General features: G+C 34.8%; 2 protein-coding genes across 12 annotated transcripts in view; one reads left to right on the forward strand and one right to left on the reverse strand.

The window, feature by feature from the left end:
- The window catches only part of LOC101510078 (ATP-dependent DNA helicase Q-like 4A), an 8,929-nt gene extending 634 nt beyond the window's left edge, over positions 1 to 8,295 (forward strand). Inside the window, exons 2-26 of one of the 2 annotated variants that reach the window (XM_004485422.4) lie at positions 60 to 218; positions 1,183 to 1,231; positions 1,531 to 1,827; positions 2,312 to 2,482; positions 2,567 to 2,697; positions 2,916 to 3,282; positions 3,376 to 3,507; positions 3,812 to 3,898; positions 3,989 to 4,116; positions 4,234 to 4,354; positions 4,438 to 4,589; positions 4,660 to 4,795; positions 5,078 to 5,201; positions 5,291 to 5,361; positions 5,444 to 5,512; positions 5,677 to 5,805; positions 5,892 to 6,050; positions 6,170 to 6,250; positions 6,369 to 6,530; positions 6,697 to 6,752; positions 7,015 to 7,144; positions 7,219 to 7,313; positions 7,416 to 7,493; positions 7,568 to 7,950; positions 8,048 to 8,295. In XM_004485422.4, coding sequence (XP_004485479.1) covers positions 60 to 218; positions 1,183 to 1,231; positions 1,531 to 1,827; positions 2,312 to 2,482; positions 2,567 to 2,697; positions 2,916 to 3,282; positions 3,376 to 3,507; positions 3,812 to 3,898; positions 3,989 to 4,116; positions 4,234 to 4,354; positions 4,438 to 4,589; positions 4,660 to 4,795; positions 5,078 to 5,201; positions 5,291 to 5,361; positions 5,444 to 5,512; positions 5,677 to 5,805; positions 5,892 to 6,050; positions 6,170 to 6,250; positions 6,369 to 6,530; positions 6,697 to 6,752; positions 7,015 to 7,144; positions 7,219 to 7,313; positions 7,416 to 7,493; positions 7,568 to 7,946 — 3,463 coding nt within the window. In that variant the 3' untranslated portion in view covers positions 7,947 to 7,950; positions 8,048 to 8,295. Of the gene's footprint in view, positions 1 to 59; positions 219 to 1,182; positions 1,232 to 1,530; positions 1,828 to 2,311; positions 2,483 to 2,566; positions 2,698 to 2,915; positions 3,283 to 3,375; positions 3,508 to 3,811; positions 3,899 to 3,988; positions 4,117 to 4,233; positions 4,355 to 4,437; positions 4,590 to 4,659; positions 4,796 to 5,077; positions 5,202 to 5,290; positions 5,362 to 5,443; positions 5,513 to 5,676; positions 5,806 to 5,891; positions 6,051 to 6,169; positions 6,251 to 6,368; positions 6,531 to 6,696; positions 6,753 to 7,014; positions 7,145 to 7,218; positions 7,314 to 7,415; positions 7,494 to 7,567 lie in introns of both variants that reach the window. The other variant, XM_004485421.4, reaches the window with a different exon arrangement.
- Positions 8,296 to 9,104: 809 nt separating this feature from the next.
- Positions 9,105 to 17,783, reverse strand: LOC101510617 (tRNA-specific adenosine deaminase TAD2-like). Of its 10 annotated transcripts, none has more exons than XR_003474538.2 (14): positions 17,638 to 17,776; positions 17,121 to 17,185; positions 16,847 to 16,974; positions 16,431 to 16,687; positions 15,883 to 16,077; positions 13,880 to 14,009; positions 12,660 to 12,697; positions 12,069 to 12,135; positions 11,099 to 11,258; positions 10,922 to 11,018; positions 10,605 to 10,687; positions 10,334 to 10,393; positions 9,682 to 9,789; positions 9,105 to 9,572 (listed from the first exon to the last, which is right to left on the reverse strand). XR_003474538.2 is itself a non-coding variant. In XM_027337462.2 (13 exons), exons 1-12 carry the CDS (start codon positions 17,754 to 17,756, stop codon positions 10,350 to 10,352), a joined length of 1,383 nt encoding a protein of 460 aa, XP_027193263.1. In that variant the 5' UTR covers positions 17,757 to 17,776; the 3' UTR covers positions 9,105 to 9,789; positions 10,334 to 10,349. The 10 variants fall into 10 exon arrangements, 5 of the variants coding, with proteins under 5 accessions (XP_027193263.1, XP_027193265.1, XP_027193261.1 ...); XR_003474535.2 differs by having other exon boundaries at positions 9,105 to 9,581; XR_003474537.2 differs by having other exon boundaries at positions 9,105 to 9,605.
- Positions 17,784 to 19,099: the final 1,316 nt, after the last annotated feature.

Consider the following 19,099-nt stretch of genomic DNA (forward strand, 5'->3'; position numbering starts at 1 on the left):
TTTCCCTTTTTACTAATTATAATTATAATTTTTTCTTTCTTTCTTTTTAATCTTCATAGTCAAGGTAATTCAGCACAAGGTCTTCAAATTCCTCAGCTCAATTGGTTGCAGCATGCTAATGCTCACCACAATTTCTCGTCCCAGGCCAAGTTTTTGACCTCAAATTTCCTTTTCTCTATTCCAACTCACAAACCTTCCTCCAACGATGGGAGTGGCAGGTATGTTATGCCTTTTAGTCTTTTAAAACAACAATTTTTTTCTCTCCCTTTTTGTTTTGGTATGCAGCAATCTTTAGTGCTATTTGTCTTATGACATTGTATAGTGGGTAGTTTTTTGTCACTAGAGAAAAGTTCTTAGACAATGCCATATCCTGATTTTGTAGCCTTTTGCATATCATTACCAGCCTATTTTAGATATTATACTAGAACCCTATTGATAGAGATATATAGTATATAACATAACAAGGATATAAGGTTGGGAGTTAGAGAGTGGAGTTATAAAGAAGCCACGGGTTAAATTCTCACCCTCAACAGTATACTAACTGTATTATTAACAATAGTAATTACTAATATCGGCCGTTGCAAAAGAAATAGTATATAAAATAACATTATGACGCCATTTGATCCATGTAGCCAATCCTACTCAGTGAGATAAGGCCTGGTGGTGGTTGTTGTAATAGAATCCTAGTATGAAAAGGTGTGTATCTTTGATAATGTGTACTTCAGGACTTCAGGTGATGAAATTCACATGTACTGGTTGATTTTCTGGGCCACTTGGAGCATAACTTGTGCTTCCATGTGTGTCTTTAGTTAATCTTTGTTTTTTTGTTTTTATAAAAAAAATAATTATTATGCATACAATTTCATTCCCAGTTGCTACTATGGTGGGAATTGGGATTTGTCTCTGTCTAAGGTATCTTTTAGTTTTTTGGACTGGAAAATGTTTGCTTCTCTATTACAGCAGTGTAATAGCATGGTAAATGGTTATATATATCTACCTGGGTTAAAGGCTATAATTATTGGATTGTGGTATTTTAGCCCACTTTTGACTAGTCAGCGAGAAAATATTTCTTTTGAAACTAGACCATGCTTGTATTGTGTCTTTGTATACTAGATTAATAGCTAGGTTTCTACCACTTCTACCACAATGTTAACTTGCTCTTTGACACATTGGTTCTGCCAGGTTTGTACTCCGACAAGGTCAAGATATTCAAAGAGCACAGGTTGAGAAGGTACCATTGTATAAATGTTGTTTTAACATGCAGTTTATCAGAGTTTCACCTTGCCATATTATTGATCATGATGTTTGTCTTTTAAATCAATATCCTTTTCTAGGACAATTTATATAAACATAAGCATAACCTGCCTTCTCTTTATGAAGGTTTTCCCCCCTATAAATACATTACTCAAGCTGAGCTTGACATTTGTTGGATTCTCTTTTGGTTTTGAATTACTTAAATCAATGCTAAATTTTATTATTTTAAACTTCTATTGTTTGGCATTGACTTTCTGTTAAAACAATTTCCAACAGGCTTGGCATGGTCTCTCAAGTCTACAGATATCTAGCAGGAATTATGTCCAACCTGGGAAAACTGTTAAAGTTACTTCTCAGTTTCACGAAGACCGGTCAGCAACTTCCTTCCCAGGAAGCTATGAGAATGACAAGATTAGGCATCCTGATGTCACTGCAACTCCAATTGTCATTAATCATAGTTCTCGGGTTTTAGATACTTCAGTGAACAATCACACAAAGTACGCAAGCCAAACCAACAAGTCTGCAAAATGTGTACCTGATGATATTAATGCTGACGACGATGACATACTCGAGGTAATTTAGTGCGCTTTGGTTGATCTGACTGAGTCAAATTAATTTGGATCTTTATTACAAGTCATGCAAAATTAGAAGTCCGATAGTATGGAGTTTACTTTGTGTTAAACATGCTTGTTTTCCATGTGGTTGAACGGACCAATTATGACATCAAAGGGCTAACTAATTTTTAATCGACTTGATTAGGAATATTAATATAGTTTAAATTTATAAATTTGCTGATGAATTAACAATGAGTAGTTCAACTAGAAGGCAATGTAGGTTTCCCAACTATTTTGTAAAGTTGAAACTGTCGAGCAGTTTGACAATTCTATTCATTCTGTAATTCTGTCCTTTTTATTCCTGCTTGTTTGTGTGGTTGTTCTGTTGTTTTCCTTTCCGTTTATTTATTTTTCCAAATCCATTTAAGTCTTAACTGTTTACATCCATATAGAAACTGATGTTTCTCTCTCTTCATTAATGTCATGCGTTGACTGGCTTTTAGAACATTGATGTTGACCAAATTGTTGAGAAATACCAATCCTCTTGCACTCCTCAACCATCAATTTCCAAGTTTCCTCCTATTACACCAATGGCAGATAAGGATAATTTTGCCAGAAATGGGGATATTAATTTGCCACCAGAGCTGTGCTTGGATTGCATCCATGGGTACAAGGTACGGATTAGACAAGTTTTGTTGTGTCATGAGTTGGTTGCTCATTTGTTAGATTGATATGTCTAATTTTGAAACTGGATGCAGTTAGGACTTTGCCCTGAAGCTGCAAGTCATTTGCAGGAATTGAAGGATAATCTTATTGCTATCTCTAATGAACTGCTTGACAATGTTGAAAATCTCAGTTCGGTGCAGATAGCAAAGCTTCGCCAAGACAGGTGTGCCTTTACCTTGGAATTATTCCTGCCTGTGACATTTCCATTTTTCATTCCTACTACTGTATTCGAGAAAATTGCGAAAGGCTCCATCATAGTTGCTTTTTTAATTTTTATTGTATAATTATGCTTCATTATTATACTTGGAAAAAATTGCTGCAGCATATCCCTTTTGAACTTGATATCATTTGAGCTGAAAGTAAAATTGTTGCTAATGCTAGGTCACAGCTGAATAAGCAAATTCAGCAGCTTGAAAAATATATTCATTCCAGTAATCTCGACGAAGAAAGACAAAAGTCACATTTTTCTACAACCATGGCACCACCTACATCTTTTGTGTATGAAACACCCCAGCGAAATGTCATCAGTAGTGGATCAAATAGATATGATGGCCAGGCTTATACGGGTAATGGGACATATGGGCCGTCGTATCAGTCTTCCTTCCTTTCAGCAGACATGTGTGGCATGCCGTCAGGTCCAGTAGAGAGGGAGCCATTCATCCCAAAGATTATTGAAGTTAATTACATCGAAGGTTCTGGAGATAAACGATGGAGCAGCCGGGATTTTTCTTGGACTAAAGAGTTAGAGGTATTTAAACTAAATTATTGACAGTTTCCAGTGTATATAACTCATCATTGTTATATATATATATATATATGTAATTTCTTTTGTTGCTTTTAGGTTAATAATAAGAGAGTATTTGGAAATCACTCATTTCGCCCCAATCAAAGAGAGGTCATTAATGCCACAATGAGTGGATGTGATGTTTTTGTTTTGATGCCCACCGGTGGGGGCAAAAGTCTGACCTATCAGGTAATATGATTTTTAAAGAGGCCTTGAGCGATGCCTTCTTCCTTTCTCATTCACAAGGAAACTATATATTCAACTTAACCGATTTTATTGCTGAATCTGTCTCCATTTTTATTATGTTATCTCAAACAGCCTTGGTATTATGAATTATGATTTAGTTTCATTATTTCAATGTTGATATTGTTCTGCAATTCTCTGCGCCCAATTGCTCAGCCAAGTCATTTTATGCAAGATCAATTTCCTATGCATTAATAGAAAAGTTGTATTTTACTATGATCTTACAACTTTGGACTGTCTTGTGATGCAGCTTCCAGCTCTTATTAATCCTGGTATAACATTAGTAATTTCTCCCCTTGTGTCCCTTATTCAAGATCAAATAATGCACCTATTGCAGGTATTAGTAATTTCCAAGTTATAAGCTTTCATTGTTCATGCGTTTTTCTCATAGATGTATGCTTATTTGCTCCTTCTGGTTTGCCAATAGGCAAATATACCTGCTGCTTACTTAAGTGCCAATATGGAATGGGCTGAACAGCAGGAGATCCTTAGAGAACTTAATTCTGATTATTGTAAATACAAGTTGTTGTATGTGACACCCGAAAAGGTTGCCAGGCGAGTGTCATTGTTGATAGTTGCTTACTTTTGAAGCATTTTTTTCTTGTTATATATGCATTTCACTTAAGAACCATATTTTTCATTTCATAACACCTTTTTTTGTATTGACTGCAGAAGTGACGTTCTTCTGCGACACTTGGAGAGTTTACATGTTCGTGAGTTGCTTTCAAGGATTGTAATTGATGAGGCTCACTGTGTGAGCCAATGGGGGCATGATTTTAGACCAGATTATCAGGTTGGAGTTTTTATATCTTCCAACTTGATGCAATATTGTGTGATATATTGTTTAAACTTTAATCAATTCTTTAATTCTCCCAGGGGCTTGGTGTATTGAAACAGAAATTCCCAAATACTCCTGTTTTAGCTTTAACTGCTACAGCAACAGCTAGTGTAAAAGAAGATGTTGTGCAAGCACTCGGTCTCGTTAACTGCATTATTTTTCGGCAAAGTTTTAATCGCCCAAATTTATGGTCTGTTAAACAAGTACCATTTCTTACTAAACCTTGAATGGATGAATGACATTTGATTTGAACATTGCAGGTATTCCATTGTCCCCAAGACCAAAAAGTGTTTGGAGGATATTGACAAGTTTATTAGGGAAAACCATTTTGATGAATGTGGCATCATCTATTGTCTTTCACGAATGGACTGTGAAAAGGTTGCTGAAAAATTACAGGTTGGTCTTCTCATCACTCTATACTTCTTTAGTTGATTTGAAGGATTGATGTGATGAACTGTTTGTAATTTTCTTGTGTCTTCTAGCTTTTCTTCCTTTATCTTCCCCTTTTCATCATTCCTTTTTGTTTGTGTTTCATTGATTCTGAATGATGATATGAGATCTGATAAACCATGACTGCAGTCTTGTGACCCTCCTGCACTGTTAGTCTTATGTAAATGCAAAGGTAGCATCTACTCGTGTAGCTTGCGAATTCATTATCTGGTTTTGTGCACTGTTCAGGAATGTGGCCATAAATGTGCATTTTATCATGGGAGCATGGATCCTGCTCAACGTGCTTTTGTTCAAAAGCAATGGAGCAAAGATGAGGTCAATATAATTTGTGCTACCGTGGCATTTGGAATGGGTACATTTGCATCTTTGCCACTTCTTTTTTTGCATTTGATTAGTTGAATGAAATCATACTTAAAATCCTATTTAAAATTGATGTTTCAGGAATTAACAAACCTGATGTCCGCTTTGTAATCCATCATTCCCTCCCAAAGTCTATTGAAGGCTATCATCAGGTACATGTAGATCTTCAAAGTATCTATTGGGCATGGACTTTGGTTCTTTGGCTTACATGCACTTTCATGATTTTCCTGTCAGGAATGTGGACGAGCTGGTAGAGATGGTCAGCGTTCATCCTGTGTATTATACTACAGCTACAGTGACTATGTGAGTATTGATTACGACACTACTACTTGAATACAATTTTGTATGTTTTCGGAAACTAAGATAGCATTCTTATCACTTACCAGCATCATATGAAACAAAGGACAACTGAGTTCCTATCATCCTTCCTTTTATTTCTTATATCTAGTTGTATCTCATGTTTACAGATTCGAGTGAAGCATATGTTAAGCCTAGGAGCAATAGAGCAAAGTCCCATGACATCTGGATACAGTCGTTTAAATGGGACAAATTCAGGAAGGATGCTGGAAACGAACACTGAAAACCTTTTGCGCATGGTACTATCCTTTTAAGCACTTTGAAATACTACATTATATATATATATATACACATATTACTAAATCTTCATCTTGAACTTTCTCAGGTCAGTTATTGTGAAAATGATGTTGATTGCCGGCGCCTTATTCAGCTCGTTCATTTTGGGGAGAAGTTTGATTCTTCAACTTGTCAGAAAACATGTGATAATTGTGTGAAGGTCACAAGTTTCATTGAGAAGGATGTCACTGAAATTGCAAAACAATTGGTTTGAATCAAATCCTATCCATATATTATTTTCATCCCTCTACTTCATGAAATTTCATTAGTTTGTAATGTTTGAGTCCACTTGTTCTCAATAAGTACTTTTGACTGTCATCTTTTTAGGTTGAACTAGTTAAGCAAACAGGACAGAAGGTCTCAGCATCTCATTTATTAGAGGTGTATCGTGGTTCCTTAAGCCAGATGGTATGTCAATAAGCATTATCTTGTTATATTTTTTTTCCCTTCATTTTTTGCTATTCTTTCTTTAGCTAAAAGCCTTAGTTATCTTCTTTATTCTTTGTATTTTTAACATCAAAATTAGGTCAAGAAACACCGGCATGAGACTGTGCGTCTTCATGGTGCTGGGAAACATCTAGCCAAGGGTGAGGCTTCCCGTGTATTGCATCATCTTGTTGTTGAGGATTTTCTTGCGGAGGAGGTAAAGAAAAGTGATTTTTATGGATCAGTATCATCAACATTGAAGGTATCAAAGACCCAGTCTACGTTAACATGTTTATATGCTGCAATTTTATTCCAAAGATATAATGTGTGCTCACTGTGCTTCCAATGTGTCATATAGCTTCTTAGTTACTTTCCACAATTATATTTCAGTAACTGTGAGCTGTATAATGCTTTAACTTGTTTTTCAGGTAAATGAAGCAAAGGTTCAGAATGTGCTGTTTGGTGGGCAAAGAATTATATTGAGGTTTTTCCTTCCTATCAAGCTATTTATCGCTTAAATTTGTGTATCAGGGTGCCAATGCTCATTGGTTAAACAACTTTACATGAAAGTTCTTTTTTCTTTTGTTTGTGAGGGTTTATATAAATATGATATCATTTGCCAGAGTTAGGGTGTCGATGTTGTAAGCCTGAAATATGTTTAACTTGACCCTCAATTTCACCTGAATTCTTGTTTCATCCTTTTCTGGCCTCAAGTTCACACTGCATGCATGTTTTTCTCTATGCAGATTCCCGTCTCTTGTGAAAGCATCAAAGCCAGGGAAATGTGATCCAACTCCAGCCAAAGGTTCTCTGACATCTGGGAAGCTGAATCTTCCCTTTGACATTCCTGACCAACATCAAACTGAAGTAGACTTGGTATAGAATTGTGTGTTTTCAGTTCTGTTGATATTTCTTACTGTTCAAATTATACTTAGAAAAATCTATTTCAGAATCTGTCAGCTAAGTTATACACTGCTCTGCGGATGTTGCGGACAGCTCTTGTTAGAGAAGCTGGAGAGGGTGTTATGGCTTACCACATATTTGGGTAAGTTGTTATTGTCATTTTCTTCTTATATAATTACATTTAACAATTTATCTTTTTATCTCTTTGTATTAAAGCATCTGATAAGTTGCTGTTTCTATTTAGCAATGCTACATTGCAGCAGATAAGCAAGAGAGTACCGAGAACAAAGGAAGAGCTTCTTGATATCAATGGCATTAGCAAGTAAGTTCATTCTAGGAATGCTACTAGTGTCCTTGTTACTGAACCAGTTTTCATTGACGATTTGGTATACACAGGACTAAAGTAAGCAAGTATGGGGATCGGTTATTGGAAACCATTGAGAAAACCATAAATGAATACTACAACATGGATAAAAGCAGCAGTGGCAGCAAAGGCAGTACTGATTCGACCAAAAGAAGACGAGAGACAAATAGAGACCCAGATTCAAATGCCGAGGATGATGATGATGAGGCCTTAATCAAAAGTACCGGTCGCTCCAAGAAAAGGACAGTAAAGAGACTAATCAAAAAAGCTGAGGTATATGATTCTGCAGAGGAAGATTATTACCAAGGATGCCTTGATGAGGATCTAGACAACATTGAAAACGATGCATTAAATAAATTAGCTGGTACAAATGTTTCAGGAAGAGTACTACCTCAATGGACAGCATCTTGATATGGTGTGTTGATTATCTTATTATTGTATATGAATACGGATGTTGTTATTGAGCTATTGGTGAATCAACCTTCCACTAATTTAAGGTTGTTGGAACAAAGTTTTGTTCCATCCAGGCATACCAGTGGAATGCAGATCAACAAGAAAAACCGTGGATAACTCGATGGCAATGAAATAGTGCAACTAAGATATTTTTCTTTCTAATTTGTTCCTGGCATCAGTGTAATTGTATTGTATGGAGCTGGTGAAAAGTGAGATTTTAATGTGATGATAATATACAGTTGGTACTCTTAATTGGACACTGTAATTATGTTATTATTAGTCTCAAATCTTGATGAACATTGTGTAATTATCCGGGATTGCAATGATTCTAAGTAATAATTTTACGTAGTGATGGGTATATCAATGACTGAATGAGGATACCACGCGGCTTGTGAAACTTATGGAGCCAACGTATATATATACCAAGTTAAATCTTTCAAAAGAACATTGTTATTCTGTTTTTTTTTTTTTACAAGAGAATTTCATTATTCTTAGATTTGTTATATTATGATAAATTGTTAAAAATAACAAGGGTCTTGATAGTGGTCTGATTAATTTATTTACGATAAGTATTCATAAAAATTATAATTTAATTTCAACCAACTTATATTTGAATTGTATGTTTGCATATGCACTTGCGTCATAAAATGAAACAAATACCAGTGAATATGCAAATGTAGCTGTCAATGCCAGATGACTTGCTTCTCTTCATACTTGCTATTGTGCATATTATAATTAGAATGGCAGCGTGTTGTTTGACTAAGCACCGTTAAGTGTGAGATGGTGAAAAAGAATGATGAAAATTGTCTTCAGTCTCGGCTCTCAAATGACCTCAAATCCAAATCCCAAATATAGATAGAACAGGATTATGCTTTTCACCCGAAAAAATAATCTCACAACATACTAAGGAGATCTACAGGGTTATTGTCCTGCTCTTTTTTTGTGTGCATACAACAGGTCAGGTTAGTTTACCACAGTGACCATTTGGAACTTCTGAATGATTAGTATAGACGCTTATCACCTCCCTCTCTGTCTTGCGGTAATGATTCCTCCATTTAATTGCAGGAAATATATTAAAAGTAAATAACTGATGACAAGATAAATCAAGAGGTAACAGAAACTTCTAAAACCAAATCATATATTAGCAATTAACAATTTAAATATCTATTTACATATTTGTTCATTACATCAAAATCATTCTGCTAAAGACAGTCATATCATTAGTATCTACAAGAACCTAAGATAAACAGCTTACAACTTTACACACTCCTATGTACAGATATGTGTGTAATATTATTTCGTGTACTTTTTACATTTTTGTTATACAATTATGTTCATACGTTATCAGTCAAACATTTATATCATGGCCCGTGAACACCGACTGATATAGTGGCTGCCACAATCAAAACACGAGCAGCTTCTACTACCCTATCAGTCAGAGCACCAGCCCCAACTTTAAGGAGAGCCATTTCAGCTAATTTCCTCCCGCGGGGCCCAGTTCCCCCAAGCACGACTCCAGCAGAGCCAAATAGACAGCATTGAACACCCATGCCAAATAATTACTTGGGTGTAGAGGGGTGGCTTCTGACAATTCTTTCATTAATTAAAATTCATTAACTACTTGAGTGTTAGTGTAACTATATTTAATTATAGATTAATTTGGATGTAGAAATACTGATATTAAAATAATTACTTGGGTGTAGAGGGGTGGCTTCTGGTTTGGGCTTTATTTTAAGTTTGCTCCATGCTATTGTCTGTTATGGAAATGTTGATGGTAGAAGAGCTCATATGTCCAACCTCCCTGTAAGTATAATTTGATTCTGGCAATGTTACCAACGGTTTATTCGTCAAAAATGTGAATCTCCCTCTCAAATTCTCACTAATATTGGTAAAAATGAAAACCAAAGAGAACACAGACTAATTGGTTACTTTGCTTGAGAGAGATTACACGTAATTATAGGATATACTAGTACAATGCAACTCATAACAAACTGAAGCTAACGGTTAAGATAAACTATTCAGAACCAACTGATTCTCCAATATAATAATATACAAGCCAATGGAAATTTTCGCTGCACCTTGGCCACATATGAACACAATATTAACCAAAACTGAAACACATCTATTTCTCGCATGTTTTAAAATAAAATTAAACACAGTTAACTTTCGAACCCTGGGATGTGCCCACACATCAGCAATTGTTAGTGAACAGAAAAAGATGACGAAAAAGCAATGCAAACCACAGTATTAGTTGTGGCAAACAATAATGTACTTGAGAATTTTTGGGATATATAAATATATCTCTATCCATTCTTAATGAGGAAGGAGGCTGCCAAAAAACCAACCTAGTGATATACAAATTCAAGTTGTTGCCTGATGTGCTAGAGGCCGGTGGGGTTTTGGAGCTGCAATAAAATGAATACATTAAGTTGAAATTGGAAGAATAAAATTAAAAATAAATGAACAACTAGTATTACTGCAAAGTTCAAGCTTCTAGATCATTTATCCTAATCTGGTAGAAGTGTTACTACAATGACCTATATGCACAGCATGGCAACGATATCTTAAAGCTTTGGAAGGTTCTGCCTGCTTTAAAAAATAGTGAAAGAACCTTACCATTTGGATTTCCTTGATCATAGAATGTTCGTAGGAGAAGGATAGCTTCTGTCGCCATTATACCTCCAGCACATTTGAAACCCCTTCAAGGCGATGAAAAGATAATGATTAAGAATTACACATTTATAAACAATAAAGGATGTAGTGGAGGGCTATAAGAAAGAACCACCCATAAGAACGTGAGATGTAACCAAATTGGAACTTAAAAAGATAAAAATGAAAGTAGCAAATTCCAACACAGAAAATAAAATAAATAAAATAAAAATAAATATGGAGAAGCTAAGCACAGATGACAGATGTTCAGTTAAGATGCATACTTATTAAGTGACGCAGTGTCTTTTAAATGCAATGATAGTATTGATCCACAACCTCCAAATTTGTCATTTGAACAACCATAAAACACATCCTTTATACCTGACAAAGTTTGAATGAGAAAAGACAATAAAGAAAGATACAACTATAGATTGAACAGTTAATGATTTGATGAAGCAAACCTAAAGTTGCTAAAGCAGATGCGCACATTATGCATGGCTCACAGGTAACATAAAGACTGCAGTTTGAGAATTTTTTAGCAACTTCAGTCATTGAAAGTCCATTTTTCTGCCACTGTTCTAACAGCACATCTATAGCTTCCATTTCTGCATGTCTAGTAGCCTGTAAAAATTGATTTAGCAATAACAACAGAAGAAATTCACAGGTACGAAAAAGACATAATAGTAATGAAGAAAATCTAAAACAAATGCATGATTAGTGAATTGCATAAAGTATTGATGAAATATGTCATAGCTGTCATGCCAAGTTCAGTAATAATAAAGAATGAAAACTTCTTGTTTATATTGATATATTTGATAACGGAATATCTGAGTTGAAATAGTCAAATGCTTATTCTTTATGATGAAAATGGAACACATTCAATATCATAATAGATGAAAGCTCTTAATTAAGGAACACATACAGGGTTATCAAGAAATGGCTAATTTAAAATGAGAACTCCGTAAAACAGATACTAAAAAGTTGTGATAATTTCAAATGTTTGATGGTTTAAGGCCAAGCTAGGGTTGAATCAGTTTTTGCCACGCACCTTTAAACACAAAAACATGTTGATTTATTATCAGTATTCTGCATTAAATTTCTCATATTTTCTGTATAAGTTCGAGTTCGTAATCATTGAATACTCCTTTAAACTCATGGGTTTATGTGATGAACAAAAAAGTAATTTTCATTACTTTCACAGCACAACAAAACTTCAAAAACATGACTTGCAATTTAGTTCCTATGCATCAAGAAAGCGTCTATATCCTAAAACAATAAACTTACAAAATCCAAATTTCACAAATGGTCTAGTAGAGAGGCTTAAAGTTAGAAAGTAATCCACAGTTCTAAACAGCAAAATGACTATCAAAGGAGGTGCTTCCAAATATAGATGACATGTGAAAACAGAAAAGCGATCATGGATGAAATTACATTTCGTGTCTCGGTAGTTCGATTCCTTCCTGAGGCTATAACCTTCCCATCCTCAACAATCACACAGCTGTTAACAGATATTACATTTACATAAATATAGTGGTCATTGATCAAATTAACTTAAAGTCTTCAACCAGATTGACATGCAACAAATGACAAGATGAACACCTAAAATTACAAGTAAATGTTGAATGCAACTTTTTTACATGGTTATATCATGTTAAAGGGTTATATCATGTTAAAGGACAAAGCGATACACCATAATTATTACACAAATTAATCTGACTTTGCATGCAAATCCTGAAATCCAATCTATAATGACCAGAAGAATTGGACAAAAGCATTAGAGCATTCCCATCACACCTCAATTTACTGGAAAACGCCATTACACCCCTATATGATAAAATAATTTCTGATATCAATGGAAGGCCGAATTATCATACAGAATGCATTTCCATGACTTGATGGAAAATTCTAGGACCAGGGATAAATGTGGATGCTGGCTATTCAAATCTTAACAACAACATCATTCAATGAAAAGTTATACTTCCAATGGCATTCAAGCATTGTGAAATTTCAAAGGTAGCTTACCCAACAGGTACTTCAAGGGCATCCAAAGCTAACTTTGCCTGTCACATGAAACAAAAGAATTCAAGGCTACAAAATAAAAAGCTAGAGAATACACATTGCAACCGACTACGTGGTCCATGAAAGGAAATCAAAATCAACACTTAGCAGAAAGAAACTTTACTTAAGTTGTCAATTTAGAAGCAACTATAACTACAAAAAAGATGTTAGGCAATTTTTCCCAATCACAATTGGCACTGATTTTCTCAGCCACCTTCTCTTGTTTTCAATTTGATGAGTTAGAAACATCAGAAGTTAAATAAACCACATGACCAACTACATATTGTTAATATATGAAACAATCCTATGTAGTCATGACTTCAAAGTCTAAGGGAACATTTAGAAGCAATTAATACCATACATATAAAGGCAAAAAATTAGAAAAATGCAAAAAACTAAAGAAACATTTATATGTCACGACTTCAAAGGTCATTCCTGCTAATATTTCAACCATAATATAAACAGAAATTCCATGCTTCCAGCATCTAAAAGCAATAAACAAATTTTTTGTTTTAAAAAATAAACAAATCATTTTATACTTTTTTACTAATAAAATCATTTTGTAATATTGATTAAAAAATAACATAGCATTATATATTTCCTTTTATTGTAATTTATAGCATAGTATATTTGCTGTTTTAAATCACACTAGCAACTATTATTGATTAACTATATAAAACCAAAAAGCAAAGCAAGTTATGAATAGAGTAAGCAAAACGACAGTATCATAAACGTGTATTTTTTAGGGTTTTGTAATGCGAAGAGTAATTTTCAATAAACCGAGTTGCAGACCAACCCATGAACCATGACTTTAACGAAAATAACCAGTCGGCGGCGGCGTGAGAAGAGTTACTATGACCTCACGATCTGTCGCGTGCCCCTAACAATCATGGTTGAGGGCATTTAAGACATTTTCCTTTGCATTTACTGTTGCACATTTTTTCCAGAGAAAAGCGTTTGGTATTCTCCGCAAATCAGCCGCGATGGCAGCTACCCAAATCTGCAACGCAACGGCGTTATGCTTGGCGCCAGAACACCGCGACGCGATGTAACGGTGCGATCGCAGCCTTGACGGCCGCTTCTAACAATCATCAGCTGAATTTATTGCCCACGAAAACACTGCCCAACCAGATGCAGATATGAAGACATGAGTGGTGCATACAAAGAGGTCTCAGAAAAAATACCTGCTGTATTGCAAGTTCCATGAATATAAGAGTGTCTGGAGAGGTCATCTTAAGTTGATTTAGTAGGAATGCAATGATGCAGAAAACAATGGTTCGGGGAAAATACTGTCCTGTCCTAGTGGCTTGTGTTCTGCATATACAATATATCAAATACTATCCTACATTAACATATTGGTGTTTGATGCTTCACACATTCACATAGTAAAAGTTTCAAATTAACTATCACATATAAATTTAAAAGCTCTGCAATACAAGGTAATCAAAATCAATATGTATGTGTGCATATAAATTCATATGAACAGTAACAATAATAGCATAAATAACTTAAACTAAAGTATCACAACTTTCCAACTCCAAAATACAAGAAATAGCATGTAAAACCCTTAGTAGTCCATAAATACATAGCTTCAGAACAGTGCAACAATTCATGTCAACAGATGGTTGCATCGATTATGTATATTGAAAGCAAAACCCACAAACTGAGAATTAAACATTTTTTATTTTTACTGTACACACTTTTAACTGAGACGATTTGCAATTAGCAAGTTTGACCTAAGACGGGTTTTGGTAGCAGGGCTTCACGGCGGTGGATGGCGATGAATGTTCATTTATTTCTCAATTTTAATAAACAGTTCGATTAACAAACTGTTTTCATAAACAAAATTTTGTAACAAGTTTGGATTTTAATCGGTTCGGTTCTGCGATTTAATCTAGTTTTTTTTTTATTTCTTTTTATTTTGAATTTTGGTCCGGTTTCTTTTTTTTTAACACACTTAGGATTTTTTACCACTATATCCTACTTTTTAGGATTGGTTACCAAAATGCCCCAGTATTGAAAATGGTTACTAAAATGCCCTACTTTTTAGGAATGGATCATCCACATCCGTTGATAATTTTTAATCAACGGACAAGATTGAATTTATAATAAAATGTTTTCATTGGTTGAAAACAAGTTACAAGGATTGGATCATCCACATCCGTCGATAATTTTTAATCAACGGACGAGATTGAATTTATAATAAAATTTTTTCATTGGTTGAAAACAAGTCACATGGATTGGATCATTTATATCCGTTGATTATTTTTAATCAACGGACCAAATTGAATCTTTAATAAAATGTTTTCATTGGTTGAAAACAAGTCACATGGATTGGATCATTTATATCCGTTGATTATTTTTAATCAACGGACCAAATTGATAGCGAATGGTGGCCATGCATGGTCGTGGGCTGGGGGAGCGACCCCCTGGGCTGAAGTTCAACTAATCAGGCCAGAAGTTGAACATCTGACACTGCACTGGTGCTTTTTCTTTTCTATTTCTTTTAAGTGCGGGAAGGGATGGAAGAGAAGAAAATACGAAAAAATAAGACAAATGTCCAAGAACAAGATTGAACAAATAATTCTCCTCATCCCTAAAAAAATATCTCCTCGTGAACAGTGGCGGAGCTTGCCGGAAAAGCTTGGGGTGGCCGATATAAAGATAAACAAAAAAATTCAAACAAAAATGCAACAAAACTCAAACACTTTATATGGACATAAAATCAAACACCTTATGTGCAACAAAAAAACTCAAACACTTTACATGGACATAAAATCAAACATCTTACGTGCAACACAAAAACTCTAAACAAAAATCAGCACTATCGTCTAATTGAAACTCCAAATCAAAATTCCAAACTCCAAATTAAAGCTCCAAACTCAACACTAACAAAATAAGCTTTAAATTTCATGCTAACTGAACAACAAAAACAAAAAGTAGAATTCCACAACAATATCGGGTACTACCATATAAGTTAAATTCTTAAGATAGGTAAAAACTCAACAAAATGAAGAACTCAAAACTGACACAGGAGCGACGAACTAAGAAAGATTTAAATTAACAGAGTCAGAGGAGCGACGAACTATCAAAACTAACTAACAAAGGAGCGACGATTCAAAACTAACAGAATTCCAAATCAAAACTAACTAACAACAATCAGCACTAACAAAATAGAAATCTGAACCTTTTGAACAAAGCAGTTCTCGAGACAGATGAGGTTGCGGCGAACAGAGAGCGACGAACGGCCACAGAGGCAGTCAGGCAGAGGCGGCCGCAGGCCCGCAGCGAGCAGAGGAGATCTGGACTGGAGGCAGAGTAAAGCGGGGGCGTGTTTGTCGTGATTCGTGAATCTGAATCTGGAGAAAGGGAGAGAGGAAGGCTGGAATAGAGAGGAAGAAAGAGAAAATTGAATTAGGTTTAGGTATTATTGTAATTTTTTACTTTTAACAAGGTCCGCCGGTGCTCGTGAACAAAAACCAAAAATATATTTCCAATTCTTTAGCATAGTCAGCTTGGCATATTATACCATAAAAGTTATATCTGCTAGCAAATATCAATTCCAACAAACATTGACTATGTGTCACAATTAGGATAATATAAAATCAAATCAATTTCTTTGTATTTTGGAAAAGAATATATATGTTTGTAATATTTCAGTTTCAATATACAATAAGAATTTTTTTTTCCATCTCTTGTTTTAATCTAGCTGCACCCTAAAACACAATAACAAACCTTATTTGGACAATGGTAGCACCACCTTCTACAGCAGCCTTAACTGCTTCAGCAATAGAACGGCCCCACTTCCTATTCATGTGTGAATCTGTTACAGCGTGTAGAAATAAGTCATTGGGCTTGAACCTATCCGGCCTACAAGAGCTCTGGTTGATATTCTTCAGTGCCAAAAAATGGTCAAAAGGGCCTTGGACTCCATTTCCAATAACCAAGTCTTTGCTGTAATCCAAGGCAGTGTCGACAAAACGTTTAGCTATCTGCCAGAATCCAGATAATTAAAAGTACTAGAATGATAACACGTTCTATCTTTTATTTTCATTTGCTCTTCTCTAATTTATTTTTAAAGTAAAACGGAATCATGGTCATTGCAAATTAGGTCCTCTGATATTTCTCTGAATTGAGATAGCTAAACAAACCTTGACGACTGAAAGCATTGACGAACCCTTTGCCAGCTCTGCTGCTATGCATGATGCCATAGTACAACCAGTGCCATGAGTATTGCGGGTATTTACACGAAATGAACGAAGCTCGTAGAAATTCTCACCTGCAAAACTCAAGACCTAGAAATGGAGTTCATTTATAACATAGATTTGGATATACGTAGTGAAAAGTAAAATAAAAAAAGTTTTTTTGCCTCGGAGATTTTGTTTTGGCCATTGTGTCTTCGAGAATTAAAGACTTTAATCTTACCATTAAAAAATATATCAATAGCATCCGATGAATTAGGGAGATCACCACCTTTGACTAGTACGCTCCTGTATTGAAAATTGAATTATTTGTAAAAGCACAATACTCTAGAGTTTGGAGTTTTCTTAAATTTATTTGTGACATTTGCCATGAAGTCAAACACACTTGAACATACAACACAATCAGAAATTGCTTGCTGCTAAAATAAAGCAAATGCAATTAGTGGTGGGGGTGCCATTACTTCGGGGGAAAACAATTCAACAGTCCACTTTGAGTCAATCTAGACAACACTCTCAAAGCACTGTTCAGGTCAATAGGACCATAGTAGACATTGAATTAAATAATGACATTATTTCCCAGAGATTATCAAACTTCATCATTAGAACTAGTGCTTTCTATGAGATCTGTAGAAAATGCAGTACTTCGTGTTGGAGAGGTTTCTCTGATAAGTTCTAAAAGACTAAGGCATGATTTAGATTGACTACACCCGAAAGTTACAATATGTTCAAAAGCAACGAACCTAGGAGCCAAATCATGTATCGATTTTGCAGCAGCACGCATGTCAGAAACTGAATTCATTGGAACATCACCAAGTAAAACTGACGCCTCTTTAATATTTGGGGTTACAATAGCAGCCATGGGAAGCAGCTCCTCCCTGCATTCATAAACCAAGAAATAAGCACAATCAATACCCTACAGTTAGATCACTTTATTGTTAAACTTGAATAATTTTACAGAAGAGTATTTCTATCCAATATCCATTTATCCAGTGTCGTACAGACAAGGATGAAAATAAAACTGAATTTAAAATATAATATTATAGTTTTCCATCAAAACCAGCAGAAAATAATAATAACTATGCATAAGACTACATAATCATTTTGAAAAGTAATACAAAGAGGTCAGCTGAATTTATTGCCCACGAAAACACTGCCCAACCAGATGCAGATATGAAGAAATGAGTGGTGCATACAAAGAGGTCTCAGAAAAAATACCTGCTGTATTGCAAGTTCCATGAATATAAGAGTGTCTGGAGAGGTCATCTTAAGTTGATTTAATAGGAATGCAATGATGCAGAAAACAATGGTTCGGGGAAAATACTGTCCTGTCCTAGTGGCTTGTGTTCTGCATATACAATATATCAAATACTATCCTACATTAACATATTGGTGTTTGATGCTTCACACATTCACATAGTAAAAGTTGCAAATTAACTATCACATATAAATTTAAAAGCTCTGCAATACAAGGTAATCAAAATCAATATGTATGTGTGCATATAAATTCATATGAACAGTAACAATAATAGCATAATAAACTTAAACTAAAGTAATCACAACTTTCCAACTCCAAAATACAAGAAATAGCATGTAAAACCCTTAGTAGTCCATAAATACATAGCTTCAGAACAGTGCAACAATTCATGTCAACAGATGGTTGCATCGATTATGTATATTGAAAGCAAAACCCACAAACTGAGAATTAAACATTTTTTATTTTTACTGTACACACCTTTAACTGAGACGATTTGCAATTAGCAAGTTTGACCTAAGGAATTGCACGAAAGCTCTCACTGAGAAGGAGGTCATTGGGCGGGGATGCTACCTCTCAAAAGAATTTTACAATTTTTTTTTAAATACTATTATATATTTTATATAATTGTTAAATAATAATAATAATAATACATGATATTTTTCTTTCTAATTTGTTGCTGGCATCAGTGTAATTGTATGGAGCTGGTGAAAAGTGAGATTTTAATGTGATGATAATATACAGTTGGTACTCTTAATTGGACATTGTAATTATGTTATTATTGGTCTCAAATCTTGATGAACATTGTGTAATTATCCGGGATTGCAATGATTCTAAGTAATAATTTTATGTAGTGATGGGTATATCAATGACTGAATGAGGATACTCCGCGGCTTGTGAAATTTATGGAGCCAACGTATATATGTACCAGGTTAAATCTTTCAAAAGAA

This window comes from Cicer arietinum, chromosome 1 (genome assembly GCF_000331145.2).
Source record: "Cicer arietinum cultivar CDC Frontier isolate Library 1 chromosome 1, Cicar.CDCFrontier_v2.0, whole genome shotgun sequence".
In the NCBI taxonomy this organism is placed as follows: domain Eukaryota; kingdom Viridiplantae; phylum Streptophyta; class Magnoliopsida; order Fabales; family Fabaceae; genus Cicer; species Cicer arietinum.